This window comes from Thamnophis sirtalis, unplaced genomic scaffold (assembly GCF_051295495.1).
Source record: "Thamnophis sirtalis isolate CommonGarterSnake01/CBP01778 unplaced genomic scaffold, rThaSir2_p1.2 scaffold_1, whole genome shotgun sequence".
NCBI lineage: Eukaryota > Metazoa > Chordata > Lepidosauria > Squamata > Natricidae > Thamnophis > Thamnophis sirtalis.
Window position 1 is genome coordinate 23,944,310 of NW_028261381.1, and position 19,879 is coordinate 23,964,188.

The 19,879-nt window shown below is 32.7% G+C and overlaps 1 protein-coding gene across 4 annotated transcripts in view; it reads right to left on the reverse strand.

Annotated features, from left to right (window-relative positions):
• Positions 1 to 19,879, reverse strand: part of DYNC1I2 (dynein cytoplasmic 1 intermediate chain 2) — a 39,639-nt gene that overhangs the window by 18,111 nt on the left and 1,649 nt on the right. The window contains exons 2-6 of one of the 4 annotated variants that reach the window (XM_014068207.2): positions 18,337 to 18,454; positions 16,133 to 16,247; positions 11,846 to 11,990; positions 5,321 to 5,380; positions 3,835 to 3,950 (exon numbers count right to left, since the gene is read on the reverse strand). In XM_014068207.2, the coding sequence (XP_013923682.1) occupies positions 3,835 to 3,950; positions 5,321 to 5,380; positions 11,846 to 11,990; positions 16,133 to 16,247; positions 18,337 to 18,444 (544 nt within the window). In that variant the 5' untranslated portion in view covers positions 18,445 to 18,454. The remainder of the gene's footprint in view (positions 1 to 3,834; positions 3,951 to 5,320; positions 5,381 to 11,845; positions 11,991 to 16,132; positions 16,248 to 18,336; positions 18,455 to 19,879) is intronic. The other 3 variants (XM_014068209.2, XM_014068210.2, XM_014068211.2) reach the window with 3 other exon arrangements.

The following is a 19,879-nucleotide window of genomic DNA, read 5'->3' on the forward strand; positions in this document are numbered from 1 at the left end:
TATTAAAGCACTAAGTTGAGATAATTTGGTTAGATTCACTTCTCTGCTAGAGGCCTCATTTGCATCCCTGCTTACCTTTCTTTTCTCATTCTATTAAAAATCCTATGCATCAAAGTCCTGACAGTGACACCTATCAGTAATACTGCAAGATAACGACAAGCTTTCATTCAATGGAAGCTAACTGATTGTTACTTGTATTGGGGAATAACAGACAGGCAATCTGAAGTCACTTTGAAGATACACATCAACAATCAAACCTCTAACTTACGTGTTAACTTGACTACTTTTCCTTTGTATACATTTTTCTTTCAGGAAAGAAGTACAGAAACACATGAGACTAATATTTTACTGAATCTTCAGTTTGATCAATACTAAAGTACTATAAAACATTGCACAGGCAATTAAGAAAAAGGAGTACGTATGGTGACTTTTATTTTCCCTATGTTCTGGGACTATTTATTCATATCAGGGGTCTACTGTGTCTTACATATACAATAGAGTACAAGACTGGAAATTACAATTATTAACACACAATATTCTGTCCATATATATTATTTTGTTATGGGAACATTGTAAGAATTAAGTATAGGTAATAATTTAGTACTTTCATACTGAACAATACATCCAGAAATGGAAGCTCAAATATATCTATAATATAGAGCTATAATATAGAGCAATTATGGAGTTATTGTTTTCCAATTGTTAAAACCTGAAAATATTAAGAATGAGAAGATAATTAATGAACCAAGTCTTTACAACTTCCTAATCATTTTCAGTTTCTAAAAAAGGGGACATCTTTGCTTTTATAGACAATTTTTCAAGCAGACCATGCAATGGGCATGCATCATATGCCTTTTGAGCATCAAATCTGCTCCCTACAGCTTCTGCTGAAGTTCATAAGCTATTCTGGGAAAACTGTAAGATTCAAAACAGAACCTCCCCTTCCTCCTTCCCAAGAAAGGTAATCTTCCTTCCTTTCTTTATGTTTGGATCTCTTATATGTATATTCTCGTATAGCTGCTCTTTTGACCTGTTACTTCCTTATTTTATTTTTTGCTTTTTTACATTGTGCAAGATACTTTGTTACTTTTCCCCCACTTTAATTCTTGAGTTGAGTTTGACTCAAAATCCCTGTAACCAACAGTTAGGAAGAAGTTTACCACTGCCTTCTACATTTTTTTTTAGTTCTTAGTCTAATAGGAATATATAAATAATGCACAAATGAATAAATAAATAGAATATATAGCATAAAAACTATATTTTGCAGGACACCTTTTAGTATAACTCTTTAATATAAAGTTAAGACATATTTGAGGGCAAGTTTGGCATAGTGGTTAAGGCATCAGGCTAGAAACCAGGAGACAATGTACTTTAGTCCCACCTGGGACATTTATTTATTTATTTATTTATTTATTTAATAATAAATAAAATAAATAAAATAAAAATAAATAAATAAATAAAAAATAAAATAAAATAGTGGTTAAGGCATCAGGCTAGAAACCAGGAGACAATGTACTTTAGTCCCACCTGGGACATGAAGCCAGCTAGGTGATGCTGGGCCAGTCACTTTCTCTCAGACCCTAGAAAGAAGGCTATTTCAAACCACTTCTCAAAACACTTTCCAAGAAAAGTGCAGGGACTTGTCCAGGTGGTCTCCAAGAAATGAGCACAATTGAACAGAAGAAAAATAGAAGTGTTTTTTAATCTTAAAATAGATTTGTAATCCATATTGAGAGTCTAACCAGACTACTTGATAATTAAAAGAGCAATCATTCTACATATTTATACACACCTATGTCCAATTTTCTCTCTGACTCCACGCTGACCTGACCCTAAGTGGGTTTCCCCCCCAATGGGATTTTGCTATGTATTTTATCACAAAATGTAAACAGGGAAGGCTCAAATAGTCAGCGCTCTCCTAACCATACCGATGCACTATGAATCTGTTGCCAACGTCCATTTTTCTCTTCAAGTACCCAACCATAACCTTCATAACACTTTCTATGGAATTTTGTCTACATGTCTACATCAGTACACATACATAAAAATTGGATCTGTTTATCTATGACAAGAAACAGAGAACAATTACCGGTAGTCCTCACTTAACAAAAATAATTGGGATAAGAACCTCTGTCACTAAGTAATGCAGTTGTAAAGTGTGATATCACATGAACATGTTGCTTAGCAAAGCTGTCTTAGCTTACCATTGTTAAGTTAATCACTGTGGGTCATTAAATGAGGACTTCATATGACTACAACTTCTGATTTCCTGCTGGCTTCCCCTCCAACTCTGCTTGTGGGAAGCCAGAAGGGAAGGCTACAAACCATAATCATGTGACTGCATGGATACTGCACCTACCAGAACTTCAAAAACAATCATAAGTATCACTTGTTCAGTATTGTTGTTTGAACAGTTGCAGAACAAGTGATTGGTAACTGAGGACCATCTATATAGGGAATTAATTGTTAATTATAACAAAGCCTATTTATTACAGTGGTTAAGATGCTGGCCAAGAAACCAGGATATTGTAAGTTTTAAACACAAACACACAAACTGACTGGGTGACTTTGGGCCAATCACTCTCAGTCCAACCCCCATCCCCACTCCTCAAAGGCTTATTGTGGAAAAATGGGGGTCAAAAATTAGGCACGTTTGCTGCCTTGAGGAGGGGGGGAGGGAGTGGGAGGGAGGGAGAGAAAATGTGTTTTTTGTCAGAACTAAATATTGTTATGCATACAAACTAGAAAGAATGATGAGAGGCAATTATGATTGCACCTCACTCCCATACCATCCAGTTTCTTCCAGATCAGGGGTGTCAAACTGGCAGCCCATGGACCGGATGCGTCATATGCAGGCCATGCCCACCCCAGCTTCACAAAGGGGGAAAATGTTGCAATTTGTCATGTGAGAGCAATGTGAGTTTGACACCCGTGTTCTAGATAGTTACCCAGTCTTTTAGAACACATTTTTAACATGCAGAGACATAGTTCCAGGGGTTTCCATCTGCCAGTCAATGTCGACTGGCGACTACACGGAGGAGAGCCTTTTCTGTTGCAGCTCCGACCCTGTGGAACGATCTCCCCGTTGAGATTCGTACCCTCACCACCATCCAGACCTTCCGCACGGCCCTTAAGACCTGGCTCTCCCAGCAGGCCTGGGGATAGGCTCTTAATTTACCCGCCCGAGTGTTGACTGTAGAATGCAAGTTGTGTTTTATTATTTTATTTTGTTCACTCACTGTTTGTCTTTTGTTATTGCACCCCCCTTCCCTGTGATTGTAAGCCGCCCTGAGTCCCCTCAGGGAGAAGGGCGGCCTATAAATCTTAATTAAAATGTCAAAAAAAAAATGTCAAAAATGTTTTGTTTTTAGTTTTTGCCACAGCACATCCCAGTGTCAAAATAGAAAGCCATTTTGCATGTTCTAAATATGCTAACTTTTTCAAAAACTTTTTTAAAGCTATAATTGTGCATGGCCACTTTGTCTATAAATGTGCCTTTTGTTGCCCTAACTGGTTCTACAATTTATTTTATGTTAAGGAAACTCTGCAAAGCCTTATTTCTCTAAGAGGAAAATACCTGTATATGATACTTTATCAAAATATCAAATGAAGGTAAGAGCATCTAAGAAATAAGCCAGAATTCTTTGTCAATTCAAATTTCTTGACACAATTGTTTTCCTTTCTGCAAATATTTTTTAATATTTTCCACAATAAAAGTATTGAATTTATTTTCGATATCAAGGTTTATGATACTTACCTTGTCACATATAAGTCTTTTTATAGAAATATGTTCTTGATGTATAAGGAAACAGTAAGAATGATATTTATATTTACCTTCTTTAGGCTGAGTCATAACTGGAGTTTGGGTCTCCTTTGTATATGTGACCATTTCTCGAGGAGGAAAGTCAACTTGAGTAATTTTGGACATTGCAAGTTTAATAGGTCCACGTCTAAAGAAAATGAAGTGGGACATTTTAAGGAATGTGTTTACAACACCGTGCCCAACACAAGTATTCTATGGAGAAGTTCTATGTGAAAATTTGACAGAAAATCAATATAACTATACTAAAATCGATCACAATTTCTTATACTGTTTCTGGCATAAATATTAGTGGATTTTGGATAAGTTGCTATTAAAGGTAAATAAAATGGATTCATTCCAGAATTTTATGGATGGTCATGTACAGACCCATACTCTCAAAATACCTTCAAAGAATTCTAAAACATCACTACAGGATAACTGATTTTTTTACTTGATTATTTTCTCTCTTATTCTGCCATATAGAAATGCTAATAACAACAATAAATAATGTGCAAGACCTAATATAAAGCATGTGCTTTATATGTTAACTCAATAGTTATAATTTAGCTTATAAAGTATCTTATCATGTTGAAATCAATTATAATTAAGACACCATTGTGCAATGATTTTTGAATTAGATTCATGAAATCCCTGAAGAACTTCATGATAGGAATGCACAGATTTGATTTGAGAGAGGTGTGCCGGAATGCAAAGGAACATGTAACTATTGAGCAGGGGAGAGGGGGGCTCCTGCTACAGCTGTGTGATCATAGAAACAGACCAGACATCTTTAGGGAGCTGCAGTTAAGAGCCATGTTTGCATTCCTGAAAAGTACCTCTTCAAAACTAAATCCAAAGTATTGCATGCACTATCATAATACATCACGAGATAGTTCACATTAAGCATCTGAATATATGTCTACTGTATTTTGGTCATAATGCACCTATGCTTCTCAAACATGTTATAAGATAGAAAAGCCCTGTTCTATAGTCCTGTTCTATTTCACCCACTGTAATAAAGTATAAATATAATATTTATATTATACTCTTCCCAGTGCAATTGTTTATTCTTTACTCCTATATGATAGGCCAATTTAATTGCTGCACTATAAGTTTGTAAACAGACTTATTTGCAGAGTCATACTTTATTACAAATATCAAAAGGTAATAAATTATTTTTTAAAAACTAGAAAGAAGATTTAGTAAATAAGTAAAACTTAAAGTGCTGAATGTAAATTCAAAAGTGACAATCCAGAATTGTAATTTATGTTGTATTTACAGGTTTTTTTCCCCTCCAATTCTGTTAGTCAGTTTTCCCAAACACATATTTTCTAGCTTTTTACTGTTTGGAAATGTATTCTAAAAACCTGCTGATTAATAAATTCAACACTATATTATTACTTACTAAAACATAATCACAAGAAAAATGGTTTCACATGTTATTTTTAAGAATCTTACTTTGAACATATATAAACAATTGCTACATAAAGATGGAAGATAAAAAAAACTCTGCTGTACCCCAAATCGGAATCAGAGTGGAGCTGTAGAACAGATGGATCAGTATCCCAATGCAGCGTCCTGATACATAGGTTGAAGGACAACCATGCAGCATTAGTAAAAAAGGCCATAGATTAGTGAAGCAAGTACAGTCTATGAATTGTTAAGGCTATTGTTACTCATATTATGGTTTCAAAAACAAAGAAATGCCAAAAGGTCAGTTAGTGAAAATCAAGTAGACATTCAGTGCTACAGGAAAACATGCAATATATAATCAATTAAAATACAAACAATTAGCATTGCTAGTAATATCATATACGGGCTAACAACATCTGAAAACCAATTGTTTTCGGTATCTTTTTGCTGCTGCCTAGATTTCTGCAGTCCATATATGGTACCCCTAATTATGACTGCAATATTATATTAATCAAATAGTTTACAGTACCTTTTCATAAGCGTATTAATATGCTACATTTTTAAAGTATTAATGTTAAATAAATTAATTATTTATAAAATCTGTGATTCATCAATTTTATTCATGTCAAAATACATGCAAAGTAAATGTTTTAAAATTAGCCAACAAAGATTTCTTTAATTAGGTGCAATTGATAGTATTACTAGATACATTATATTTTGGAAGAATTATAATTTCAAAACCATGAAAAACATGTTAGCACATTGATAACATAGATACACAGATTTAGTTGTGCCATCTGATCCATTTCATTAACATATTGTAATCTTGCCCCAAGCATGAAATATGTTCAGGAAATTGTCATATTGGTAAAGGAAATGAGTCAACACATAAACCTTTGGGTATAGAAAAAATGCTTTTCCACTGGGATATACTACTGCTAGTGTTTCCAAGACATGACATTGCTATAATTACGGGTTAAGCACAGCCTTGGGCTTATGCCATTTAATTTAAAACCAACCCAAGACATCCAATGTCAAGAAAACAGCATGTTTAATAAACTTATTCTACATATGCTTAAATTCCAGTGAATCAAAAGTAGTCTTAGAGCATGATGCAGAAGCTAGTATATTCATATAATAAACATACAATGCAACATATTGCAATGAAAATGTAAAAGCAAATATATTTAATATATTTATTTGAATACTTTCTTTAAATATGCATATGCATTTTATTAACTATTTTTATGTATACTGCCAATAGTCTGGAGTCAGAAATGGCATAATTATTCCAAAAATTATTATTGGGATATAATCATGTTGCCAAGGCCCCCAAAAAAGTGTTTATATTAATGTTACTTTTTATCAGCTTTTTTCTTTGAAGAATGTCATTGTCATTATTGGGTAGAATTATTACCTTCTGTCTCTCATTTACTCAGAGGAACAGTTGTTTATAAATAATAAGGCACAAAACACTATTCTCAAAGGCAACTAGTGTCTCTTTCTTTTATTAAATTAAATCCTAATTAATTAAATCCTCTACCTTTCTGTTTCCTTTTTTACTCTGCCTCTTTCTCACAGTTTTTTAGCTTTCTGTCCTACCTTCAGTATAAGGAGTGTTCAATTATCTCTTTAACTCCCATTTCCTCTAATGTATGCAAAAAGACCAGCTTTACACTCTGAATACACAGATTTTCTTCCCTATTATAAATATTGAAATTGGTTTTCTGCAACCTGAAAATAATTTGAGACTCATGTATATTGAGTATAACTGGTTTACACTTTCCATTATTCAAAATCTATAAAAATTTAAATCCAATAATTCTCATGTATATTCTTTAAGAGATCTTAATAAAGGTTCACAAAAAGCAAGCAACCAACAAAACATTACAGTAAATACATAGTAGGTAAACTTTTCATTAGTTCTCATTCTCCCAGTTACCCAAAGTTTCAAGAATATACATTGCAGTGTCTAATCTTGATTTTATTATATTTTCAATTTTATTATATTTATTATATTTTAAATCTTGTTTTTAATCAATTTTGTTAGTAGCAAAAAAGGGAAACATTTATTTATTCATTTAAACTCAATTAATTCACCTATATTTGAAAAAATCAAGCAGGTGGCTTACCAGTAAGTACTCTATGATTTCTTTGATCTTAAAACTTTCAGCAGGTATAGAACTATTTACGCTTTTTTAATAAGAGATTACATTACTGTGCTTTCTGGGGACATTAAGAGGTCAAACACTATCCTGACTTGTTCTGTAAATATTCCTAACTCTCTACTAATTTAAATGAATATGAATTGAGAAGGCTTATTACAGTAAGAGCGCCAGTATGGTCTAATGGTTAAGGCACCAGATTAGAGATCAGGAGACTGTGAGTTATAGTCCTGCCTAAAATATGAAAGACAGCTGGGTGATTTAGGGTGAGTCATTTTACTGTTAGCTCATGATGTCGGGCTTGGGCAACAAGCTATTTGATCAATTCCAGTTGCAACCAATTGATTAACATTTGGTTGATCCAAAAAAAGCAGACCCTGCACTTGTGGAAAACACAAAGAGAAGGAAAAAATGACATATTATAGCCTGACAGCCCAAGCTGCACCATCAAGTGAAATCACTGTAAATTTATCAGCAGCCAAATGATCTTAATATAATAAATTCATAGAAACTATATCAGTAAGACAGGATTATTATTATCTTTGAAACTGATGAATTACAAGTTTATTAAAAGAGAATTATTATATGAATGTATAATTAGCAAATAAATCATAGCAGACTACATATTTTAGTGGGATTCTATTGAAAAGCTGACTTATCAGGCTTGAATATCTCTACTGGATAAAATATTGTGGATGAAATGGTTGCAATATGCTTACCGCTATAGGACAAAGTAAGGCTGGTAAGCAAGTAAGATTATTTCCAAGTATTCTATAAATTGCATTTTACTTCCTAGTTGCACTGAAAAACACAAAGCAAATCTTATTGAAGAATGGCAAGGAATCAGCTATGTAATTTCTGGCTTCTTGTTGTTGTTAGTTGCAAAGTCGTGTCCGCAACCCCATGGACAACGTTCCTCCAAGCCTTCCTGTCTTCTACCATTCCCCAGAGTCCATTTAAGCTCATGCCTATTGCTTCAATGACTCCATCCAGCCACTTCATTCTCTGTCGTCCCCTTCTTTTTTTTGCCCTCAATCTTTCCCAGCATTAGGCTCTTCTCTAGGGAGACTGGATTTCTGACTAGCCACCCCCAAAAATGAACAGTTGGTTCTTGAATTATGATGGCAATTGGGATTGGGATGCCATTGCTAAACTATCTGTTTGTAAAGTGAGACATCATCCAACTGCATTATTTATTGGTCTAGTCAATCCTGCTTGCCGTTGTAACCCTAAAATGTGCATGTTATTAAGCAAAAAGCAGTGGGAATTCCTGGTAAAGATTGAGGGGGGAATGGTGGCTGGGGCAAAGAAGCCTTGCCAAACTGATCTACATGTCTAAGACTTTGAGGTAAACTTTAGCATGTACCGTATTTTTCAGAGTATAAGATGTACCTTTTCCCCTCAAAAAAGAAGTTGAAAATCTGGGTGCATCTTATACACTGAATACAGCATTTTTTGCCTCCTGAAACCCCGCCCCTTCACAAAAATGGCCGTGCATAGCTTGTAGGAGGCTTTCAGAGAACTCCTGGGGGCTGGGGAGGGCAAAAATGAGCAGAAAATGGACAATTTTTTTGCTCAATTTTGCCCCCACCCCCCTAGGAGCACTCTACAAGCCTCCTAAGGGCTATTCATGCCCTTTTTTGAAAAAAAAAATAGGCCCATTTTCGTGAAAAACGGGCTGTTTTTGGGAGGTCTTATACTCAGAAAAATACAGTAGTTTCCCAGTAACTGTTGGACAGGATGGCAACCTACACTAGGATATTGCCCAACCATACAACTGCCTAGATGATTCCACTCATCGCTGCAGTTTTAAAATCAGGAGGAAAGTAAATATTCACATGTTTTGCTAAATGCAGCATTACTTATGTAACATTCTTACCCTGCATTGTTTCTAACATTTTATTTTGAAATCTGGTCATAATAAATTCTATCTATCTAGGGCATATTTTAAATACTGTTGGCAGCAATCATGCCAAGTCATGCAGATGTTGGCACCAATCATAGAAAGATCACTCAAATTTATCAAATCAACCATATCAGTGACAAGAAAGCTTTCTGAGTCAGCTGAAAACTTCCCAAGGGCAATTTAAAATTCATATGTGACTGTGTATTCGGAGATTTTACTAACAACATGCAATAAAAGATAAGATGAATAATTCATTTTTATAATTTTGCAGCTGTATAGGCCATTTCTTTAAAATCTTTTATTATTAATACTAGTGTTTAATGCTTCTGTCACCTTCCTGATTTCTTGTTATTGGTAAATGAATTGTTAAATATGTTTTTGTTATCTTTATATTTAATAATCTTTTCAAATTATGTATTTCACCTTTTTTTGTCAATATGTATGATTTTTTTAGTTTTATGTTTTTTAGTTTTGTTAAATAAATACTTTTAAAAAACTTTAAAAGTAGAGTCTTTAGGAATGCCTGTAAGGTTATGCTGGGCCCTATCAATATTTTATTTGTTGTATACATTTAACACCACGGTAATCTTAAATAATCCACAAGATTCTTTTAAAAGCTGATCTTGCAGGATTAAAGTGCCTTTTAACCAATTCATTCTTATACACTTAACTAGCTTCCAGACTGATTATAGTGGGTTTTCTAGACAAACTAGACTAAATTTAATAAGATTGTTACAACTATAACTATAAAATTCAGCAATTTCTTATGCATCTATTGCATATTTGCTTAGAAATGCATTCTATTTAGCATTTCTAAGCAAATATAATGGTAGTTTTAAAAAAAATCTATAAGCTTTTTTCCCCCAATTTATACCAAAATACTAAGAATATATACTACCTTCAGAACTGTACTTGCTATAACATTTGAATCTATATACTGTTTATCAGAAGAAACCTACAATAAACACATCCTGTTGATATTATCCTGTGGCAGAGAACTTTGATGTAAGTAGTAACACCAATTAATACAAAGAAATCAGGCTGCAGGTTGCTCTCAGATTACAACTATTAGTTGAGCAACAATTCAAAGTTATAATGGTGTTGAATGACTGGGAGTTACAATCAGTCCTCAGAGTTCTGACTGGCACAGTAGCCTCAAAGTCAAATATTCCCAGTCTAAGCACTTGGTGCCCAGCTTATAACATCACAGCAAACTGTGTTCATGTGATCTGTGATTTGCAATGTTCCTTGACTTACCCACAACCAAATCAAGGCAGAAGTCAGGAGGAGGTTGCACGTTGTTCCTGCTGCTTTTTCACCTGCCCTCCATAGTGCCTGCCTGTAACACCCACTCATACTCCATAGCATCTGCCTGCAGCACACCCTGTCTTCTACTCATACAAGTATTATAGGTACAAGTGAAACTTATAGCTTAAAGGCATAATTAACTCCTACTCTACATATTAACCTGACCACATGATGATGTTAAACTGGCTGTGGTTAAATAAATCTAGAGATTACTATGTTTATTAATAGTAAACCAGAGATTTAAAAAAATCAAGTAGTAATCATTATGTTTCAACCTGTAGACTATGAAACATAGCTACTTACACTAATAGAAGCAGGCCTTTCTCTCCCTTTTTACTTCTTGCAAAATTTGCTCTAACTGATCCTTTAAACCTCTAAGACAGCTACTTAAAAGAAAGAAACACTAGTACAGTGGTAGAAATGTAGAAACCTGGGACATTAAAATAAGAAATCTAATGGCACAACTCAAAAAGACAAGGAATGATGAACAGGAGAAGAACACTCAATTAGATATCACCACAATCAATAAATACAAAGCAGCAGAAGGCCATAGAAGAAAACATAGTATTATTTTCAAATCTATTTAGTAAGCTACCAAGGCTTCTATCTCTTTTCCCATCTCACCCCATGCCAATAACAATTTTGTCGATTATCAGACATACTAACTTTTTTATAAAGTGAAACCAAGCATTAGAGTATTTTGACATACTGCAGCAGCAAAAAAATATACTTGATAATAAATATCTGATTATTTATTTTGCCTGTAGAAATGAAAGAACATAATGATTTAATTAAATTGTATTTTATTCAAATGAGTGTCAATCCAAGATGCAACATTAGGAAAATATCAGTAGAGGAATTAGAAACATTAGGAACCTTCAGAAAATTACATATTACATGGACTCTCTTTCCTTAGTATAGGCATACCTGTCATTATCTCAACTTAAACACTTTCATTTTCTTATTTGATTTTCCAGAGTTTTAGCTGAGAATTTAGTACAATTCAAGACACATTTTGGCAAGCATGCTTAATGGAAAAGAAGCTGCCTTGAGAAACTGAAAAGCACTGGCCTCCATTTTCAAACAAATTCTGCTGAATAGAGGGAGGAGAAAGCCATTGGGATGTCTTGTGACATGCCAAGAAGAATGGGCTATATCTTTTGATACGTGTATTATATTACTGAAAAATACCCTAACAAAGTATTTTATACTTCACAATATCAATTATTCCGAGAAAACCTTGAACCATACCTTGAACCAACAGCACCATCACCAGAATCCTGACTTCCAGCCTCACTTGGTGTGCTCACAGATTTCGAAGATGGAGACATAGGAGGAGGGACTAAATAGTGAAACAGACAGGTATCCGCTGTTACTAGTCGTAGAGGTTGCACAGCTTAGGATGTTTCCAAATTAATTTAACATGGAAGCATTAAAAAGTGATGGTAAACAAAAGAAAACAAAAATAAATAAAATGGATGAAAATGAACAATAGAAAAAAAGGGGAAAAGACAATGTTAACATATCATGCTGGAGATTCATGCAGTATTAAATGCATTTTGGGATAATATTAAAAGATGTTACTTAAAATGCAAGGAAAATATAGATTATTAATATAATGGCAATAACCTTTTCTTAGAAATTAAGTAATTAAAAATGCAATGCATTGCGTAGAATTCCCATATGTTTTGAGGAAAGAATCAGGAGAGAAAGAACTAAGATTATTATCCTTTCCAGACATTATCTTGAAAAACTGCTACACAAGAACAACAGAATGGCAGGCAAGGTTATTTATTTTATTTTATTTTAATTTTATTGCTTTTTTAATGCCTCCATCTCTTCTACAGAGTAATTCTAGGCGGCTTACAGGTTCTATGAAAATTACGTCTCTGCAATTAGTTTTAGAAGAGGTTGATGGTGAATCCTAGGGCATTTTGCAGATAAGGACTTGTAAAATGTTCTATTATGTATTGAAATAATTTATTTTCAGTCCATTCTGTTTCCCAGTTCTCACATTTAATTTTAATTTTAAAAAAATCTGAAATGTCAAGTGGCAGTGGTTAGCCTTAAATGATTTTTTTAATTACTGAAGAGAGTAGGATTGTACGTTCTTTACTGTTTTGATTTTAGAGAAAACAGAATTTTTCACAGAAAATTATTTGTACACTAAACATATTTTCACCATTATTGTGGTTAAATGTATTGGCTTTGATCTACAGTGTCCTTTTACAAAAGTCATACTCACAGTATGCCTCAATAAAAGAAAAGGGAGACAGCCAATTCCTATTCCAGTGTTGCACTATGCAGCATTGCTCAATATTATGAGATAATTAAAATATAGGTACCGATGGAGGGTGAAATATATTTAAATAGCTGAAACTTACTATAGAACTGATGAAATTGATAAAATCTTACCAAAATTTGCATACATTATTTCTTTCACCACTGTACCTTAAATGATAATTTGAAAAAAAAAACCACCTCACCACCAGCATTAGTTCAACTAATTATTTGATTACTTTAAAAAGAGACAGTTGACTTAAAGTCAAGAGTCCTTGTTTAAAACTGGAATACGGGTGAGGGTAGGATAGGCAGGATATTCAACCCCGATAAGCCTGAGAGACTATGGGTGCATAATCTTTCTGGAGCTCAAAATTTTTCATCTTTGGTTCTAAATTAGTGGTATTTCCCCATACAGAACCAACACACAATTGGGCATCCTCCTGGACATCCTGCTTAAAGAGGAGGTAATATCTATGGCTAGGACAGCCTTCACTCAAATTTAGTTCACAGGCTAATTGCAACCTTTTGTGGATAAAGGATCCCTTCTCACGGGAACCTATGTCTTGGTCATCTCATATGTGAATTATTGCAATTTACTCTACTTGATCTGCCTTTGAAAATAACTTAGAAGTTGCAACTGATCTAGAATTCAGTAGTACAAGCAATAATGGCTACATGCTGATTTGCCCATATACGTCCTCTGTCACATGAGCTGCATCAATTATCTGATGGAACCTAGGAAATGGACCTTCTCTGTTATGACTCCTGCTCTTTGGAATAGAGGTTTGGATGGTCCTGTGTCCTGCCCCTGCAAGCCTTTAAATGATTTCTGAAAATCTGTATTCCCCCCCAAGCTTTGATATAGGATGGTATAACTATTTGGTGTGCAGTATCTGTTCAGATTAGGGCATGTTTGTTTTCCTCTTACATATACTCCTGTTTATTTTTTGTTTTTTTATATTATATGTTTTTAATCTGTACAATACTCTGTCATTGTCAAATTAGAGGCCTTGTAACTCTAAATATTTTAACTAGTCACTGCTGCCATCTACTGGTTATTTTATATTAGTAGGAATAATCTCATAGTAAACTAAGCTTCTCTCATTCCCAGTAATGCTCATGAAATATTTTTAGATTGAAATGCTTAAAATACTTAACAATGTGATTTTTTTTCAATTTCAAAAGCTTTTCTATTGTTCATGGCACTCTGAATGGAAATTTCACATTTGTAGGGAGTCTACTTAACAATAAGTAATACTAAAAAATGCAACCAAGTGGAAATAGCATTATTTTATTTGCATACTAGTTTTGCTTTTAGAATTTCAAAACATATTGAAAATTTGCATTAACAAAGCAAAATGAAAGATCTTGCTGAATTAGCACTTACAGTAAGGGTTAATACAATTGACTATTGTTTATTAAATTAAACAGTTAATAGATTAGTTTACATTAATGCAGTATCTAAAAACTAAAATTAAATTAATGCATGATCTAAAAACTAAACTTTTAAAATTTAAATCTCTCATTTTGATATGAAACTGCTTACTATGGGATTATGGTTCTTGGCCTCTATAGGTAGAACTTTGGCTATTTGCTTCAATATTTTCCTTTTCCTGGTATTAAGGATAATGAGAACCCTCATTAACAGATGGGAACCATATGTAGTTAATGGTGCTCTTGCATATGAATTGCCTAACTAAAATAATAAAGTAATGACAATATTTCATATAAGGGATCAAAAATATTTGCCCTCACAGAACTTATTAAGCAATAAGGACTACCAAACAAAGCAATGTTTACTTCCAAATAAAGATGCAGAAAATTATGTAGTTAATTATGATCCAAAGAAATCAAGCACAGTAATTTCTGGTGCTCTAATGAAGGCTGAGAACTTCCTTTTAATTAGAATACTTTAACACATTTGAAAATAAGCTCCAGAGTTTAGAAGTTCCAGGGTAGGTAACATATTATATTCAAATATATATAGCCCTGGTATTTCTTAATTATCCTGATATTATATATATGCATGAACAAAGATAACCAGGAATGTTACCTTTTGCAGTGAAATTCCCCAAGTTTCTAATCTAACATTTAAAAATGTCACAGCCAAATAATATTTGAAATTGGAACTATAGTCAATTTATCTTTGACTATTTTTTCAGATAATAAATAATTTTTAGAACAAACAAAATGTATACTTTTGAAACCAATGCTTAAAAGATTTCCTAAATGCTTCTAATGCTAAAAAAAATAGAATTTTATATTTTGTTTTTTAAAATATGGCTATTTTTCTAGACAGCTGTTTCCAAATTACATCCTTCATTTTTAAGACTCATATTAAAAGAAATAAATCATTTTTGCACCCCAAATAAACTACTTTATTCATTAAGAAATTGGCCCATTCAAACAACTTGAACAAGTAGTAGTTACTTGTCTGAGATTGGTGGCTATGGAAATTGAATGAATAAATGAATGAGGTAGTTTCCTGCAATGTTGCAATGCCCTCTTGTGGCATAGTTCTAACTCTGTGCTAATAGGCAGTAACTATCTACACTAGTTAACTATTTTACTTAAAAGAGTATTAGGCTGATGCGAATTTTAAAATAACTTTTAAAAAACTTCAAATAGAAATGTCGGTTTCACAAGAGGGGTTCTATCAATAGAATTGGAGTCATCGTGCTTCCACTGGAGAAAATGATATAAAATGAGTTAATTTATATCCGTTCTTTCTGGTACAATCTCTTCAAAAGTTTCTCTCAACTCTGAAGTACACTTAGCTAAAACCAGCTTCCTCTCAAACTCTAATAAAAGTCTCTGCTGGATCATATTTCTACTCTATGAACTGATAGGTCCTTTCTTCATTCAATTACTTAGAAAAAGAAGAATGAAAATATTTATTTGGCAACATTTAAATTAGGAGTAGCAATCTTAAACAATTTGGATGTAGTAAAAAACATCTGGAGGTCTAGGCTGACAATCCTTTTGCTGCATTGATTTTTATATTTTAATGGAATAGTCTTAAAAGTTTTAGTTGATGAAATATAAAGAGATGCAAGAATTAGAAATCAGTAATATTATTCTAATAAAATAATTCTAAATCAGACAGAACAATGTGTTCTGAGAAGTTTCCTAAGTTAACTGTAGTGATAATGAACACATATCAGGTACATGCATGAGTGAGTAATTCAAGTTTCATGCTAAGGTTTAATTGCATGAAAGACATTTACATGACATTTTGTTCTGTACACTTCTTACCCATGGGAGTATCAGGTGTTAAACCCATGCTCTGAAGCAAAGCTTCTGCTTCCCGTCTCTTTTTTTCAAGGTCAGACTCATCTTGTGCAGGAACGGCATCTTTCTTCTGATCAGTCTATGCATTTTATTAAAATGAATATGTCATTTCACATCTTTAAAAAAATGTTTTTAAAACAAAAATATTTGGTGATAATAAATCTGTAATATTTTACTAAAAGTCTTACCTTGTTATCTGGATAATAAATTTTATAGCAACAATCCTATTTGAAGGAAGAGAAAGGTTCTTTTCTTTTACACTTTATATTTATTTTCTATTTTTATATTATTCTGCATTATGATTTAGTATTGTTAAAATTGATAACAGAAAGTATTTTAAAAAATTGAAATAGAGGACTATATTAGTTTTAGCCAATTTTTGAAAAGCAGAACATAATAATTCAGGCTGTGCATTGTTTTTGAACACACAGAAATGCAAACATAGCACCTGTGAAGAAGCCACTTTAATGTGATTCATTAAAACACAGATATTCCATAGAATGGAAATAAGATATGGCTGCTTTAATGACTCACAGAGGTACTATATGTTCCAAAATACCTATTCCAAATTGAAGCTGAAACACTGCACATCCTTAGTAACTATGCTGAGGTAAGTGGGGATGATATAATTATAAGCCAAGACAAACACTTTCAACACTTTATTTCTAAAGATCAATGCAGAAAAATAGGCTCAGCTTCCAGATTACTATAGCAGTAATAAGAACTAAGGTAGACTTGCAACCAATAATTTACTGATATACTGTAAATTAGTATTTGTACTAGTAAAATACCGTACATGGCCAAACAAAAATATATTCCAGGCCACCAGTTATAGTTATTCAAAAACTCCTTCATACGACCTTTATATAGTTTATTGATTATAAGTAGAAATTTTTTTTCCTAGTAAGTTCCCATGAGTTTTTAGAATTTGGTAAAAAAGATAATTTTACTATGGAACAAGTCTTAGTAACAAATTAATTTGTCCACAATCTAGAAATATTTATTTTCTTTTGCTCTGACATAGCAAATTTTATTATCCTGGTCCTCAGTTTAGAAAGAGATCTCATAGGAATTTAATATCAATAATAATTCTTAAGTTTTTCAAACAATCTGAATTTAAACTTGTTCATAAAGATTTCATCCATTATCACTATTCATGAAGATCACCTCCAATTTATTGTGATATAAATTCATGTATGCTTTAACTGACTTTATCAGCTGTATATTAACAGCAAATATTATGCCAAACAGAAAAATAGTGTTAATTTTAACACTTGTTAAAATGCAAAAATCAAAAAGAGTTGAATGAAATATAAAGACTCTCGTGTATCTATAGGATCCTTAAAAATTACTCAATACAGCAATCAGAGTGGCTCATCTCAGAAGAATATTGCTGGTCAGGAAGTATACCACTAAGATGCATGATGATGTCAGTTTGGAAGTGTCACTAACTGAAGCTATTGTAAGATAAAAAGGCTTTTTGTAGAAATGAAAAATTGGTAAGATTTCCTTCAATATTGGCCAAATAGAAATAGAAAAGAACAAAACTTTAGCAAGAAATGCAAACAGATAAAAGACGGAACCCCACCCCACCCGAGTATATTGCTAAGCATATTAATATAGCCAATAAATATCTCAGAATATTGGTTAAAAATGTGAATGAAAAGCAAATAATAATAGATTTAAAACTTTAAAGAAGTTTGCAGAGCTCTTTGCATTTGTTTTTATAGAGAAGAATCCTATTTTTTCCAAGAAGAGAATCTTAAGAACTGAATCAAACAGGGAGCATATAAGTAGTTTTGAACCGCCTTAACAAATTAAGAATGAAAAAATACTGGCACCAAGAACTCAAGTGTGAAACAAAAATAGATATCTTTTAAACATAAATCAGCATAAAGCCTTGATTATATTTAATCAGAAATATTTTAATTACTAGTAGTAATGTAGTGATACAGATAAAACAATGCATATATTGAGCTATGTAAAGTCTGGGGAGAAAAATGATTCTATGAAATTATTAGTGTTATTTATCTGATGTTTCTGAAAGATAAGATTGCTAACTGCATTCAAAACTTGACATATACTGTTATTAACAAAAATTACTATTACTAAATTTTAGTATGTAACCAAATTATCTGTTAGGTATAATTTGAAAAAAGAATCCTTACTTCCTTTTTCTTTCTTTCTTCTTCTTTTCTTTTTTTCTCCTCCCTTATTTGAGCCAAGCGTTGTTTCTTACGTTCTAACTCTGCCTTCAGTTCACTTTTATCAGACATAGTTAGAATCCTGTCAATAACATGAATCAAATACAAAATTAAGTATTTTTCTATATCTATTTGTTAAAATAAAAGAGGCATACTACAAAATATGGTTCCTTGGAAATAATGTATGAAGGAGTACCACCTGGTTTGAAACAAACTTTTGGCACCAAACTGTAAATTGTAAACATATTTATCTCTAGATGAATTTAATAAAAATGCAGAGAAGCTACATAAAAATTAGAAACAGATGAAGCTGGATGACAAAATAGCATATGAATACCAGGGTGGATTTGATTTAAATCAAGTCAATTTAAATCATGATTTAAATCATAATTTAAATTACTAGTAAAATGGCTTGATTTAAATCGACTCGATTTAAATCATAATTTTTAAAGGGAAACTATCATCTGTTCCGCAGCTGCTCCTCCTGTGACCCAGTCACAATATTGCAGCCTCATCCTACATAACTAAGCTCCATTTCATGCTGAATAAACTAAATTATTAATGTATCTTAAATAGAAAACTATATTTAGATAGATGTTTACTCCAAAAGCATTTTATTAGAATAAATTTGATAAAAAAATCCAATTTAAATTTAAAAATCTGATTTAAATCAAAAAAATATTTTGATTTTTTTAAAAAAAAAATCATTTGATTTTATCCACCCTGATGAATAGGGAATATTTTACTTTCATTTAAAAAGTTATTTATAATAATGTTTCTGAAAGGCCAGCTAATATTTTTGTGATATATATATTTATATTTATCAGCACAAATACAACAAATGTAACAAAAAGGCAACAGTAAAAAAATATTGGGTTTCTGCCTGGATGGTCTCTTGTGACGAGCCGAAGGACAGAGAATGGAAGTAGTGATCTTCCTCCCATATTTGGGCATACCGGGGGTTGTAAAATCTAATAGATACCTTTCACCCTGGCTTGGCTGATAACGGATCAGAGCCTGTGGCCTAATGGCTAAGATGTCTGCCTAATATGTAATATAGCCCAGGTTCAAATCCCAGTAAGGGTATGGCTAGCTGATGAGAGCTAAATAGCTTGAAATAGATCTATACTAGTCTCCCTTTATTTATTTATCAGCACAAATACAACATATACATATACATATATGAATTTATATATATATATATATAAATTCAGTTAAATCTCTCTTTGCCATAAACGTATCCTTTTCCTTTAATACATATTGCAAAGAAGCCCTTACTATTAGGCAAAGATATTAGAAAACTTCTTTGGGTCAACATTTTTAAACAAGGTGACTTAATAAATCATCCTTCCAGGAACTCAAAACACACAGTTTCCTTTATGGTTTGTGCTTCTCCAGATTGTGACCATAGGCCTTGAGACAAAGCCAACAGAGGCAGGATAGTAGGGACTAGTAGTAACAAAGACAGCTAACTGGGTAGGCAGCACTTTCATTCTGTAGTGGGTAA